At 49.5% G+C, this 13,887-nt stretch overlaps 2 protein-coding genes across 4 annotated transcripts; both read left to right on the top strand.

Annotated features, from left to right (window-relative positions):
- The first annotated feature begins 884 nt into the window (after positions 1-884).
- LOC120664801 (ras-related protein Rab7-like) lies at positions 885-3,210 on the top strand. 3 transcript variants are annotated; one of them, XM_039944145.1, is made up of 6 exons: positions 885-1,067; positions 1,169-1,195; positions 1,436-1,790; positions 2,200-2,280; positions 2,364-2,509; positions 2,776-3,210. In XM_039944145.1, exons 1-6 carry the CDS (start codon positions 934-936, stop codon positions 2,837-2,839), a joined length of 807 nt encoding a protein of 268 aa, XP_039800079.1. In that variant the 5' UTR covers positions 885-933; the 3' UTR covers positions 2,840-3,210. The 3 variants fall into 3 exon arrangements, 2 of the variants coding, with proteins under 2 accessions (XP_039800079.1, XP_039800078.1); XR_005671021.1 differs by having other exon boundaries at positions 886-1,067; positions 1,436-1,536; positions 1,644-1,790; positions 2,200-2,509; XM_039944144.1 differs by having other exon boundaries at positions 2,200-2,509.
- A 7,198-nt stretch (positions 3,211-10,408) lies between these two features.
- Positions 10,409-12,152, top strand: LOC120664800 (probable WRKY transcription factor 50). Its single transcript, XM_039944143.1, has 3 exons — positions 10,409-11,036; positions 11,153-11,293; positions 11,519-12,152. Exons 1-3 carry the CDS (start codon positions 10,714-10,716, stop codon positions 11,721-11,723), a joined length of 669 nt encoding a protein of 222 aa, XP_039800077.1. The 5' UTR covers positions 10,409-10,713; the 3' UTR covers positions 11,724-12,152.
- Positions 12,153-13,887: the final 1,735 nt, after the last annotated feature.

Genomic DNA, 13,887 nt, shown 5'->3' with positions numbered 1-13,887 from the left:
TTCTCATTTATTATAGTGCCATATAAGTTAAAAATTCTATGTGGCAATGTAATTAATGTCATGGACTTCATCCCACATTGAGAGTTGGGAATGCCTCTAGACTCCCTACTGTTCACAATACCTACTTCAAAACAAATTACCTTTTTATTCTTAAATTATCCTTAAAGTTGGATCGGGTCACATTGGATTTCGGGTAAAAAAATAGTGGCCCACGCCCGACCCATGATATGGTCAGGTTGGTCCAAATTTTTGTGTGTAATTTTTTGATTGGATTGGATTTTTTTAGTTGTTAAATACTTCGGCCTGCATCTGATCCGTTACATAGTCGGGGCGGGTCAGATCGAATTTTTTCTTGATAGATTGGATGGGATTTATCTGATCGGGTGGCTCATGATCACATATATATACGCGAGTATAATGTTTCCGCGTGCCGGCGCCTTGCTTCTTGCGCCGCTAGGGTTAGAACTTAGGAATAGGATTGAGTAGGTTAGAAGTTGTGGGCCGAGTAGGCTTGCCGCTCGCGGTTCTGTTGCGCTGAACTCCAAGGTTTTTGGCGCGCTATAGGCAATCACTTTGAAACATTCACATAAATTTGGCCCATGAGTGCAAATTTCGGTCCCGCTTGTCGGCCCATGTTGTAGTTATTCCATTTTTTTTTCTCAATTAGTTTCGAAAACAATAAAATTTTGCAGACACAAGCTCAAAGTTCGAACGGCGCGGTGGCGCGTCTCTCGATCACGGCCGTCCACATCCAAACATCACGCGGCCGCGCGAGGGGGGCCGGCACCGGCAGAACCCCAGCTCAAATCTTGCTCCCGCCCACATCTTTCTGAGAATTGCAATTTTTTCCATCTTTTCCCAACGCTCTTCTTCCTTTTCTTCCTCGCGCTTCCCGTGCACCTCGTGATACAAGATAGGTGAGGGAAGAAGTGGATGCAAGCGAGGAAGCGATCGCCCACCGCGCACAGCATCCGTCGCCGCAGACTCGCTCACTCAAGCGCCCGCTCGCCCATGGAGTCGTGGCGGAGGCGGACGCTGCTCAAGGTCATCGTCCTCGGCGACAGCGGGTCAGTTCGTCCACAGATTGCCGCCGTTTCTAGTTACTTGATTTGGAGCTCGATTTGGGCGTGCCTACCGTTGGGTTGACATTGCTTCGTTCTGCGTGCAGGGTCGGCAAGACGTCGTTGATGAACCAGTATCCTTCAGCTTTTGGTTACGTTGATGAGATTTTTTTTTTCAGTTAAATGGCTGCTTTATTTGCTTCATCTATTCAGTGGGTTTGTTTAGTCTGCTTCACTGACGAATCGGAAACAAGTCTTGTGCTGTGTGGTATACTGGTGAAAGTATTGGGCTTCGTCGTCGACTCGTCGTGTCTTCATTCTTCAAGGTGTTCGAGCTTTGAAGTACTTAGGTTTGCTTGACAACGATCGATTAGATATGTGAACAAGAAGGTTAGCCAGCAGTACAAGGCGACGATCGGAGCTGATTTCCTCACCAAGGAGGTGCTCATTGAAGATAAGCTTTGTCACCTTGCAGGTGATCCTCCTCTTGTGCGAACTTGGATTCCTGCACGCTGCACTACTGATAAGAGGAAACGAGCCATGGCAGCTGTCGTCACAGTGTGTTGCTCTCCTCTGATGCAGATATGGGACACGGCAGGGCAGGAGAGGTTCCAGAGCCTTGGCGTAGCGTTCTACCGGGGCGCAGATTGCTGCGTGCTGGTTTATGATGTCAATGTCAAGAGAAGCTTCAATACACTCAGTACCTGGCATGATGAGTTCCTCAATCAAGTAAATCACTTTTGTCTCGTACTGTCCTTGTCGTTGCCAGACACTCAGAAGATAGCAGACAAAATTAGCAGTTTGATTTCGACGGCGAAGCGCCACTTTATAAGTAGCTGCATTGTGATCAGACTGCAGTTACTTGTAAAGTGCTCCCTATGCCATCGAAACAAGGCGTCAGATGATTGCCAAATCATCTACAATCAAGTAGACCAAGTTCATTTTAGTTTGTATGGGGGTTCATGTTTTTATGGCCAGAATCAAACGCAAATAAGCCTGCTAAAACTTGTATTCCATCAATCTACTTGTCTGGTGCAGCAACGAAATTCCGGAACCTTTACTATGTTTTTGTTATATTGCTTATGACTATTGTTGATCGGAGTACTCTAACTGAAGGGTTCGCAATTTTCCATTTTAGGCAAGCCCATCAGATCCTAAACATTTCCCGTTCATTTTGGTTGGGAACAAGATTGATTTAGATGGTGGAAACAAAAGAATGGTTAGTTTCCTGAACGTGCAAACTTTCCAATACAGACTTGAAATACTCTGCAATCGCTTTGTGGCCTCTGGCCTTTCCCACAGCTTTCTGAGAAGAAAGCAAGGGAATGGTGTGCCTCCAAGGGCGATATCCCGTATTTTGAAACCTCCGCAAAAGAGGACCACAATGTTGACACCGCTTTTCTATGCGTCGCCAAGCTCGCTTTGGCACATGAGCATGACCAAGACATGTAAGTAAAAAAAACATCGTCAGTTTCTTGATCGGATACTTCGTACTTCAACCTCATGTTGTTTTCTGTAAGCAAAAGAGGCTTATTTTCGATTTGAAGTTCTTTAGAAAGGATGCATTTTTTACTACAAAGGAGCAGAAATTACTTGCAAAGATATAGGAGGAGGATTGAGGTCATCCTCCACTAGTGCAGGTTGCCAGATTCTGGCAGCTGTCAGATTAATTTGCTGTTCTAATCATATGCATCTGCTCCTTCTCTGCCCCCAGTTACTTCAAGACAGTTGCAGAACAAGTCCCGGTTACTGAACAGACAACCGGATGTGCGTGCTAGAGGTAGCCATTTCTTGGCACTACCAGACAGTTACTGTATACAATAAGCTCACGTACCTAGCGTCTGTAAGCTGTTTAACAAGCTTATGTAGCCATCCTTAATTGTAATTGCAGCCTTAGGGGGCTGTTATATTTGTCTGATACGTAGAGTACAAATGGGTGGAGGTGTTTGCTAGTTCAGTCTGCTTGCGTCTGCTCTCCAACAGGACAATAAAAACCACACCCTTGCAGAAGATCCTTCTGGCAAAAGACATGTGTACCCGTCAAACTCTTCTGTTGTAAGTTGTAGCTTTTCAAACTTGTTGCTGCAGATACATGTAAACTACTATACAGTACTATTTGCTATCCATCCCTGGAAATGTTCACTTCAAATCATCTCCTCTTCACTGGTCTGTCACAGTGTGTTACCTGGCAGACCATGGTATACTTGCGATGGTTTAGAAAATTCAGAACTGCGGCATGAACCGTAAACCTGTTGAGATTTGGTTTTGACCCATTGAATAGACCATCACACTGTGCGGTCAGAAAGCACTCACGTACTGTACGTGAATCCTTACCTGCCGGTGTGTGGCTGGTTGGGAGACCACGTGACAGGAGTTTTACCCATGACTAAATGTGGTAATAAATAATCTTAAAATTTAAATTACATTGTCTAAGTGTCGGGTTCTAAAAATCGAAATCTAATTTTATACAATTTTTAAATTAAAAATATATAAAAAATAATTCAGATTGTGAAAAAACTACTAGCATCCACCCCAACCACGACGTCGCGACAGCGACGCCATTCCCGTGGCTTCGCCGGCCGTGTGTCAGCCAGTCAGTCGGATCCCTTCACCACTGCTGCAGCGGTGCAGGCGCAGCTGCCATCTGCCCTGGTCGTCCGGTTCGGCCGCGACGGGGGCCGAAAAAGGCAGAGCCGGATAGCGGGATAGGCCCTCTTGGCTTGACCCCCCGCGTTCCAGGACCCTGCCGAGTTGCCGGCGGGAAGGTTCGGAAAAGGGTCGGCGGGGTCAAACCTCCCGACGCGACGCCGGCTCGTCGCCGTCCCGCATGCCCTCCGGAAAGGCCTCCGATCCCCTCGCCGGAGTCGGCCCTCGCCACGCACCGGGCACCACCAGCGTCTAGCGATTCAGCTTCGCTGACGAGGGAAGAGCGCGACTCGGATGCGGTGGCATGGTTTTACACTGACACGTGCGCGCGCGCGCGCCGTTTGGTGGTTCTGATATTCAATTGGGAGGGCGCTGGATACTGCGACTGAAGCACGCACACAGGATTGAGCATTATATTGTTCTTTGTTTCGAATTTTCAGAAACGACTTTTTATAAGTTGAACACATGCCGTCATGCCCGTGTGCAAGGGAGCTCTCTTTTTAGTAATCAAGGAAACAGTTATTAGAGTTTATATTATTGCGTATGTGAGAATGAAAACTTTGTTTCCTTCGATTCTATCCCAATCATTGTTTTCTTTGTTAATTTTAATGTTGTAATTTCACAATAATAATATGATCATCATGTGCTAAATGTCACGTTACCGTATGAGATGGCTACTGAACTTGTACCGGATTTTTTTAGATAAAAATTGAATATTTGATCATTTCGGTTTCATAGCTAGGACAATATTTTTACATTTTAGATTCCAACAAAAACATTTTATACCAGCATATTTCCCATAGTTACTAAACGAATTGACGCCAGATTGTTTTTGCAAAATCTTTGGATAAATTTGGAAGTTAAATTTGTCAAAGACAGCTTTGTGGGTTACTGAAATGCAAAAGGACGCATTTGTGGTGCTAAACGGGCAAACGATCGCCTTACTATTTGTGGTGCTAGAGAAAGTGATGGATTCCAGCTGGGGTTACAACCTTTCATGCTTTATATATTACAAAGGATACATGCATGCATGTAAAAAATACGGGTTGAGAGGGAGATGTATATGATGCCGAATTGCTGGTTTTGTTATCGGAATGTACCAAACATAGGAGCAACAAACAATCATACACATTATCCTACGTTAAAGGAGTTTCGCGGTCCCTTCTTTAACGGCACGTGCTTGATTATCCAAACAAGATAGGAACAAAAAGAGACTCTTGTTAACCGGCGAGTGCTCCGATAGATCCAAAGGTTTTAAAATACTGTGGCGATCACTGGGCCCTTCCAGACCCACCAAGTCACCATGAAAAGAAGCTGCAAACATGGTAGAGCACCACCAGCTTTTGGTCATTCTCAAAGACCCTCCCTCTTTGTTCTTTAGTACTTAAAAAACTAATTGAGGAGCATGTTAGGTTCAGCAAAGTTCGTTGCTTTCAGTGGATGATGCATGTAGTACCAGGCCACTTTTTATTTACTTTTATTAAATCGGGCGTGCCGTACAACTTGATGCTATATTTGCCCGTTCAAATCAAGACGTGCCTAACCTTGCTGGTCGTAGGTGCAGAATACGCAGCATAAGTGAACCGTACCTATCTGGCTATCTTTGCCAGGTGATCACCGAGGTGAAATAAGGCTTAGATAAACAGCTTGTCAAATCATCTATCAGCATGACTTGGCTGCCTTCATTTGCTGGCCTAGGATCATGTACTCTAACGATGCCACTGGCAAGGCAGTACGTTAAGGTCTCTTAGGAGTTAGCTAGGACGCCACGTAACCAAGCATAATAAGCCAACTAGGATAATTAAGCAATTACTATAAGCATCAGTTTACCTCAGCACATCTACTGCACATGCGCTACGGTACTCCCTCCGTCCCATAACCAGCAGCGGTGAGAAAAATGCACTTATTATGAGACGAGGGTGTACTCACGAGCAGGCTCTGCCACTGTTACCGAGCGAGCTGCGTCTCTTTCCGACTTTCCCAGCAACCAGCAGCGGTTTTCCTCCCTGATTGATTGGAGCAGACGAGAGGTCGAGAGCAGAGTAGCGTACGTGACCAGGCTGACGTGTGCCGGCCCTGCGGCGCTGACAACCCGCCGGGTCCGGCCGCGTTCCTGGCAGGTTCCGCCGACCGGGAGCAGAGCAGAGCAATCGCGCGCGTGGGGCCAACTGGATGCCGTGGATGCGCCGCAAATCCGCAGCGGCAGCGCCACGGACGCCGCGATCGAAAGCGAGGGCGGCGCCGCCCCCCCGGATCGCGCCCGAAAATGGCCAGAAGCCTATCAACGCACCGGATAGGAACGGAGGCCGACGGCGCGACGCCGACGCGACGCGACGCGAGCGCGACACCCCCGCCACGCCACGGCGCGCGCGGCGCTCCGCCGACCCAGCTAGTGACTAGTGAGAGAACCGCACGTACCGCCCCTGCCGCCGGTCCTGCTGCGGCGGCCGTGCGCCGGCGCGGGCGCGAGCGCGGGGGGAGGCTTCCAAGAAGAGAGGAGACGGCGCCCCGGGTCGGGTCGGGTCGAGCCGAATCGCGCGGGCCGCTGTCGCAGGCCAACCTGGGTTAAATTCGGGTAGCGCGAGCGCGGGCGGAAGCTTCTGAGATCAGGAAAGAGTGGCGGCGGTTGGTGGCAAGTGGCGTACTGGTGTGCCTGCATCAGCGTTCGGCAGTGGTAATACTCAGCTCTTCGCCGTTGCTATCGCTGGCTTCCATCACTTGAGTAAAAGGGTAACGGAGGAGCTTGCATTAGACGCCTTGTGGAGTACACTTATTAGGATATGAGAGATGCGAAAGATGTTGCTCGTCGCACATACGTAAGCATACTTTTCGTCGTAAAGAGCTTTGTCCAATGAAAACATGCAAACTAGCAAGCAAGCTAGGTATCCGAGTCCCCCCCCCCCCCCCCCCCCCCCCCCCCCTTGCTCGCTCAAAAAATGCTCTTTACTTATCAGGTAGGGAAGCATGTTAGGGGTGCGACAACCGATTCTCTATCGCTAGTAATAATTTTTTAATATAGAAAAACTAGTACTATAATACTAACTGAACTAAAGACGATCGGTAGAGACCGAAGACCCAATTCGTACACCTAAAGCATATGTTGGTGCAATAGTGAAGCCATGAGTGTATGGCTACACACCTACCAAGCCAATTTCATCGTGCTCTCCCTCTTAGTGCACCTGTGTTCTCTTCTAATCACACCACACAAAATTAAAAGTTTAAAACATACTTTGATCTGCATGTAGGAGTAATCTCATGGGCATAGCGTGACAATTGCATGAGCGAAAAAAGTAAAGCTTGCATTGCACAAACCCTCTGGGAGCTCGCCGGCCGGCACCGCCGTCTGATTGCGATAAGCACACGGGAATAAATAAATTCGGATCCCCCAAAAAAAGAGAACAGAGAAAACGACCTAACTTCGATTGCCACTGCTCTGTTTGCTTCTCCGGAGGTCGTGTGCTGCTTTCGTCTCACTCGCGCCAGGTGCACTGCCCCACGCGCACCCCCGCCCCGAGATCAGTTGCGTCCGCCGCCTCGCGACGGGCCCTGTCAAGCGATCGATGCGTCACGTGTGCGTCCTGCGAGCTAGCCCCGGAGGCCCTGACACGACACGAACAAGACCGCCTGCCAGCGACGGCGACACATGCATCTGCACCCGGCCGGCCGCCAGTGTTAGTTCGCACGTGCTCGCCGGCTCGCCGCCGCGCCCGCGCACCATCCCCGGAGGCATAGGCTGGTTGTGCTACAATTGTAGCGTATTAGAAATAATAACAATTTTGATCACTAATTATGATGTCAAACAAAATCAGTTTATAAAATCAACTTTATAATCCCGCGCTAGTGACCCTAAAGAATCTAATGAGGCTTTTAATCGCACGATTAGAGGATGGTACTGTAGCATCACTGTAGCTAATTATCGATTAATTACTGTCATTAGATTCGTCGCGAAAAGGTACACCAATCTCTAAAAAAATTTTGCAAATTGACTTCATTTAGTACAACATGCATGCGAGATTCTCTTTTCGAAAAATGTACGGATTCTTACAAAACCAAACAAACAAGGCCATAGACTTCTCTGCCCGTCGAACCCCGGCCGGGCGACAGATTGGTCGAGGCATCGTCGTCGTCCACTCTGAGTGAGGTCACGTAAAAAGCCCAGACCACTGCAAGCGAAGCAAGAGTCCTGGTGGGCTCCTGGCAGAAGTAGTCAGCCGTGCCGTGGCCGATCGGCTGCTCGCGCCAGCCACAAGGCGGATTCGGCGGCGACAGGGACGGGGCCGGGGCGCGCCACAGCTTGGCTCGGGAGATGGATCGGCCGGCCGGCCGGTGACGCAGCGCTCGCACGAGCCTCCGGCGAATAATTTTACCCGAGGAAGCTGCGCAGAATCCGGCGAGGAGGAGCCCCCCATGGCTGGCTTCTAGATCGCGCTGGTTTGGCCAGACATCCGTCTTCACGCTGCACGTTTTGGCTTAGCTTGGTTTGTTAATTGAGCAGTATACAATTTTCTGAGATCGATGACGGCGACGGCGTGCCTCCGAGTTTAATACGCAGTCCGAATAGCGACCTGGATATGAACGAAAGCGATGTCGTTTTGGACATTCGGCTAGAGGTGCAAGTGAGTGCTTTTACCATTCTTTCTTTTTAGTTCAAAAAATTATACTAATTTTTTTAAAATAACCTTTCATTTTAAAAATCAGTATAAACTTTTGAACTAAAGAGAGACAGTAGATCTTTTAGGAGCATCTGTTTGCAGTCCTGCATTTAGCTTCGCTCGAATAACTGTACAATAGGTTTGTAGGGCCGTCCGGCGCGGAGGGCGGCGACGGTGAACGATTTTGCAGCACATCGCGGTGATTTTCTTGTGGGCACCTGGTCTAGGGGGAGTGGGTTCTTGCCTATGCGAACTTCAGGAAACCGCTCAAAATTTGTTTTACAGATAGTAGAAGCAGTGAACTATTTTAGTAAAATAAGGGAGTCAATAAAAACCATTGGCGAGCATGGTCATCTTTCGTCATGGTTAATCTTGTTTTTATTTGATGAATTTTGTGGCAGCGAGGGATAACAAATGTCAAATGTGAGGTGAGAAGGTGGATATGAGTTAAAACTCTATAGGGTGCTTGGTTTGAGGAATTATATATCTCATATAGAATGATATCAACTACTATATCATAGACTGGTAACATTAGGTTGGGTGGGTGGATCATTACTGATTGTTAAAGCTAGTCAGTCTATGAGGATTGAAGGATGATGTGTTGGTAGCTAGTCCCATTCAGGGTTCACCTTATCGACGGTAAAACGATTTTCGCCAACTAGCGGTATCGGTAAACCGGCGGTAAATCGCCGAAAACCGCTCGAAATGACAATTCAAATTCAAAAAACCGGTAACTGTTGTTTACCGACCGGTAATCGATGTTTACCGACCGGTAACCGTCGTTTTTAACCGGTAAACACCGTATGACTTTGGAAAATTAAAAATTTTGGCAGCATTTCACCGTAATTTTGTAAATATCATTACTGATGGTATATATCAAACAATTATATAACATTTACACATACATAGAATAGAAGTTCATATCCATAAAAATAGAAATTCACATCCATAGTCCATATAGATCATCACAACAATAGTCCATGCAAATCATCACAACCATAGTCCTCACAAACCATCATTGTCAATATATATAATACATAGTAGTGGTTTCCGGTCCAAATGAACAAATGAACAAATGAAAATATATGTACATATTTGAAATATGAACACATATATACATAAAGCTAAAATGAACAAATTAACATCCAACTACCATGAACAAATGGATCCATATAGCTAATATGAACACATGTTTTTGAATATAGCTACACAACAAACATCTAAAAATCAATGTAAAATCAAGAAATACTCACAATGCAGTGGTTTCCGGTCCAAACGCGCCGATTTCCGCTCGGAAAACGCCGAATACCGCTCGGGATTAGAGGATACCGCTCGGGATTACCGGTCGGAAAGTTTTTTTTATTTTTTTGAGTGCCCAAACAGTCAAATATTTGAACATGTTCTATATTAGAATGATGTATGTCATCTCTACTTTCTTACCATATTTTTTCCTTTTTTATTTCAAATATTTTTGAAAATTTTAAATTCGGGCGAAATTTTTCGAAATTTACCATCGGTATGGGTTGCCGCCTAGTAGCGGTATCGGTAAAAATCGGCGGTAACCGGCGGTTACCGATCGGTAAGGAAAACACTGGTCCCATTCATGTCATTCCCAGAAAAGTAAAAACGTGAGAATGATAAGGTGATGGACAACTCCATTTCTCAAAACAAAGACAGAATTTTTTTTTTGTAAGGACGGTCTCATCGTGTTATAATCTAAGCTCTAAATTGTAGCCACTTCATGAAATTTCATTATCAACATATTTTTTTCCAAAACACTGCTAACTTTTTTTTCCAGGTACACGGACTATTAAGCTCTAGTGCGCATAAACTACATCCCCAGGGCACAAGCACATGGTGCAATTCATGTATCCATCCATCCATATGTACCATGGCCTCACCGATGACCGACCCGTTCCACTGTTCCGGCCGCAGTCCATGATCCCAGCACCAGCAAAAAGGAATTGAAAACGGCTTGAATCGGGAGGACCGGACCACGCGACCCCCCTTTGAAAGGCGGCGGCACTACGTGGCGACGACCGCTGGGGTCGTGCCCCGCGGACATTTCCACCCCTGCTATAAGTGGCACGCCGGGCGGGGGCAAGCGGCGGCGCGCGGCGACCCCCGCAGCAGCTCCGAACCTTCTCCCCGCCCAGGAAGCTCACCGGGAAGCCGACCGGCCGGATCCCCCCAAATCCCACACACCCATCCCCGCCACCTCCTGCTGCAGCTACAAATCCACCAGCCGTCGGCATCCCCTCGCTCCCCATGCACACCGGCAGCTCGCCGACCCTCCGAGCTCGGGCCGCTACTGCTATAAATACGAAGCTCCCGCGGCGGTGGTCCGGCCGGTCATGGCGGCAGTCGGGGCGCGCCCAGTGCTGTACCACCACCCGGCGCCGGCGGGCGACGCCGCCTCCATGTCCTCGTACTTCTCCCACGGAGGCAGCTCCACCTCCAGCTCCGCGTCCAGCTTCTCCGCTGCGCTCGGCGCCGCGCCCGCGCCCGCGCCGCCGCTCGCCGACCAGTTCGACATCTCCGAGTTCCTCTTCGACGACGGCGCGGGGGCGGCGGCTGCGCCAGGCGTGTTCTCCGCGGCGGCCGACGGCGCGCCGCCCCCTGTCCCGCCCGCTGCTGGCAGCGCGATCAGTGCGGCCGCAGCCGCACATGCCGCCAGGTGAGTGGTGGCGTGCGTCACTTGGCAGCTCTGCCTGAGTTTTTTTCCCCAGCTCATCGTCGTCATTGGTCTGGATTCTGAAACCGGCCGGGCTCGCCTTCGATTGGGCATTTCAGGAGCGCGGCGGAGGCGGTGCCGGAGCGGCCGCGGACGGAGCGGATCGCGTTCCGGACGAGGTCGGAGGTCGAGATCCTGGACGACGGCTACAAGTGGAGGAAGTACGGCAAGAAGTCCGTCAAGAACAGCCCCAACCCAAGGTAATCCGCAATCGACAAAACGGGAATTGTCGCTCATCCTGATCATCGATCAGACGTGCACGACAATCCGATCAAATCAATCATTCAAGAAATGATGGATCAGCTCGCTCATCGCAATTAATTACTAGCTTCTAGTACTAGTACATTTTTTTATCACGATCTGGCTCTAGCCATCGTCGTCTCGACGACACGAGGACACTGACGTATCATCGCGTGCGCGCGCAGGAACTACTACCGGTGCTCGACGGAAGGGTGCAACGTGAAGAAGCGGGTGGAGCGGGACAAGGACGACCCCAGCTACGTGGTGACCACGTACGAGGGCACGCACAACCACGTGAGCCCCAGCACGGTGTACTACGCCAGCCAGGACGCCGCCTCCGGCCGCTTCTTCGTCGCCGGCACGCAGCCGCCGCCGGGCTCCCTCAACTAGCCCCGGCCGGCCGTGCGTACGTCCAAGTAAGCCGGCGGCCAGATAGCTAGTCGATCAGTATAGTATTGTAGAATAGGTGACGATCTGGGTCGGTTTCTGGAGGTGGATCGTTTGGGATCTAGCGCTCGTCCTCTTTTCCCCCCGTCCTTTTCGGCGGCCGCCGGCTGTTGCGATCGAATGAATAGTGTGCGGCTGCTCTCATGCTGGCTCAGGAGGTTTTTCCCCACATCACTTGTTCCCACGAGTATCAGTTTTTTTTTTTTTGAGGGATCCCACGAGTATCAGTTGAGATGATCATCTGAAATACTGGGGGAATGTAGCATTTTATATACTGCTGCCTTGACCGTGCAATAAGATGTACAGAGGTTTTGTCCGTTGTTCATCGATCCCGACGATCGCTAGCAATTTCGTTCCTTTTCCATCTTTTTATCTAGTTGTGCTACTTGTGCAAGTGGTGGATCGGAACTACTCGTGAGATTTTGCAAACCAAGCAACGCTCGTGTAAAGTCACGCGATAACATGTCTCTAATCAGCATGAGTAATAGAAATCTCATGATTAATCATCAAACTGACTGTGCACGAGGGGGTATGAAGATGAGATCGTCGAAGAAATGAAACTATATATATTGGCATTCCTTGCTTTAATTTAATTCCATCTTCGGCCGCTCGCTATGTCGTTTTGGTTCCGGTACGGTGGACCCGCAAGAATATCTCCACTTCTGTATGCGTGCACGGCACAAGTTGCACCGCATCGTTGTCTTGCTACGTTTTCTATAGACTCGATCGGGTGATAACATGCATGCTTGTGTTCTTTTTCCTGAGAGAATCACATGTAGTTTTGTTCTGTGATATTTTATTTATATATGATGCTTTTTTTCCATCCAGATTACTGTGTGATCCTTGCATATCACAATTATCTATCCTTTGTACAGAAAAAGAAATAAAATAAAGTTTAGAACTACCACTAAAGGTTTTTTTGATTCTCCGTTTTTAAAAAAGGTTTCTTTGATGCTCCAACTGGTTTTGTATGTTAATCTTGGCATCACGATGATATATTGTCAGTCTGTCACGTTAATCTACACTGTGTGCTTGTAATGTTTTTGGTGATGATGGCCATGGCAAGGTGACATATTATTGTATTTTTGTACTCTATGTAGCTAAATGTGACCCAATATGTAATGAACAATGTACATACTGACTTCTCTCTCCACTACCGCATTTAGTCCGATGCACTTGGACTGCGTGGTCCAAGTGTACTCTATTTTTTTTTTGAAAATTTGTATCCAGGACACTCTCAAAGACTGGTTTTGTGTGAAGCACACTGTGAAAGTTGAATTTGTCTCCGACACATTGTAAAATTACAATTTTGTTTCCAACACACCATGCTGAGTATAATAATCAATTTTAGCTTAGAGATGGTGTAAAAAAACCATTTTGCCTCTGGTCCCACTTGTCATCTTCTTCCCGCTGTTCCCTCCCATCCGCCGCCACCTCCCCTCCCTCTTCCCGTGCCACACTTCCCTCCGACCCTCCCCGCCGCCACCTCGTGCGCTCCTCCCCTCCTCCAATCTTGCGGCGGCTGGCGCGCAGGGAAGCCGGCACGGGGGAGCGGCATGGTCGGCTCGCCTACCTGTCATCTTCTTACTCCCCTCTCTTCTTCTCTCTTCCCCTCCATCTCCTCCCTTTCGCGCCCATCGCGGCCTCCCGCGGCCGCCCCACCTCGCGCCCCAACGGCGGCGGCCCGCGCCTCGCCGTGGCCACTCGACACCGGTCCACGCCACCGTGGACCCTCGACGCCAATCCACGCCTTGCCGCCGGTCCACACCGCTGCCGGTCCGCGCCAAACCATCTCCTCGCCGCCGCAGCCCCTCGACGCCGGTCCGCGCCTCGCCTGCCCCTCGCCGCCGGTCCGCGCCTTGCCTGCCCCTCGCCGCCGGTCCGCATCGTCTTCGCCGAGGCCCCGCGCCGCCGCCGACTCGCACCCGGCGGGCCCTTCAACCGCAAGGACCACGGCTGTGCTGCTCGCCGTCGCCATCTGGCTCGTTCTCGCCACCACCAGTGTCGCCGCGCACATGGAGGTCGCCAGGGCCGCGCACGGACGGGTGGCGCGGTCGCCGGCTCCGCGCGACGGCCGGCGCGGTTGTGAGCTCCTCTACGGGCGGCG

The sequence above is a fragment of the Panicum virgatum genome, chromosome 3N (assembly GCF_016808335.1).
Source record: "Panicum virgatum strain AP13 chromosome 3N, P.virgatum_v5, whole genome shotgun sequence".
NCBI classification, from domain to species: domain Eukaryota; kingdom Viridiplantae; phylum Streptophyta; class Magnoliopsida; order Poales; family Poaceae; genus Panicum; species Panicum virgatum.
Note: the sequence above shows the minus strand (reverse complement) of the source record. Positions and strands in the feature narration are given on the sequence as shown.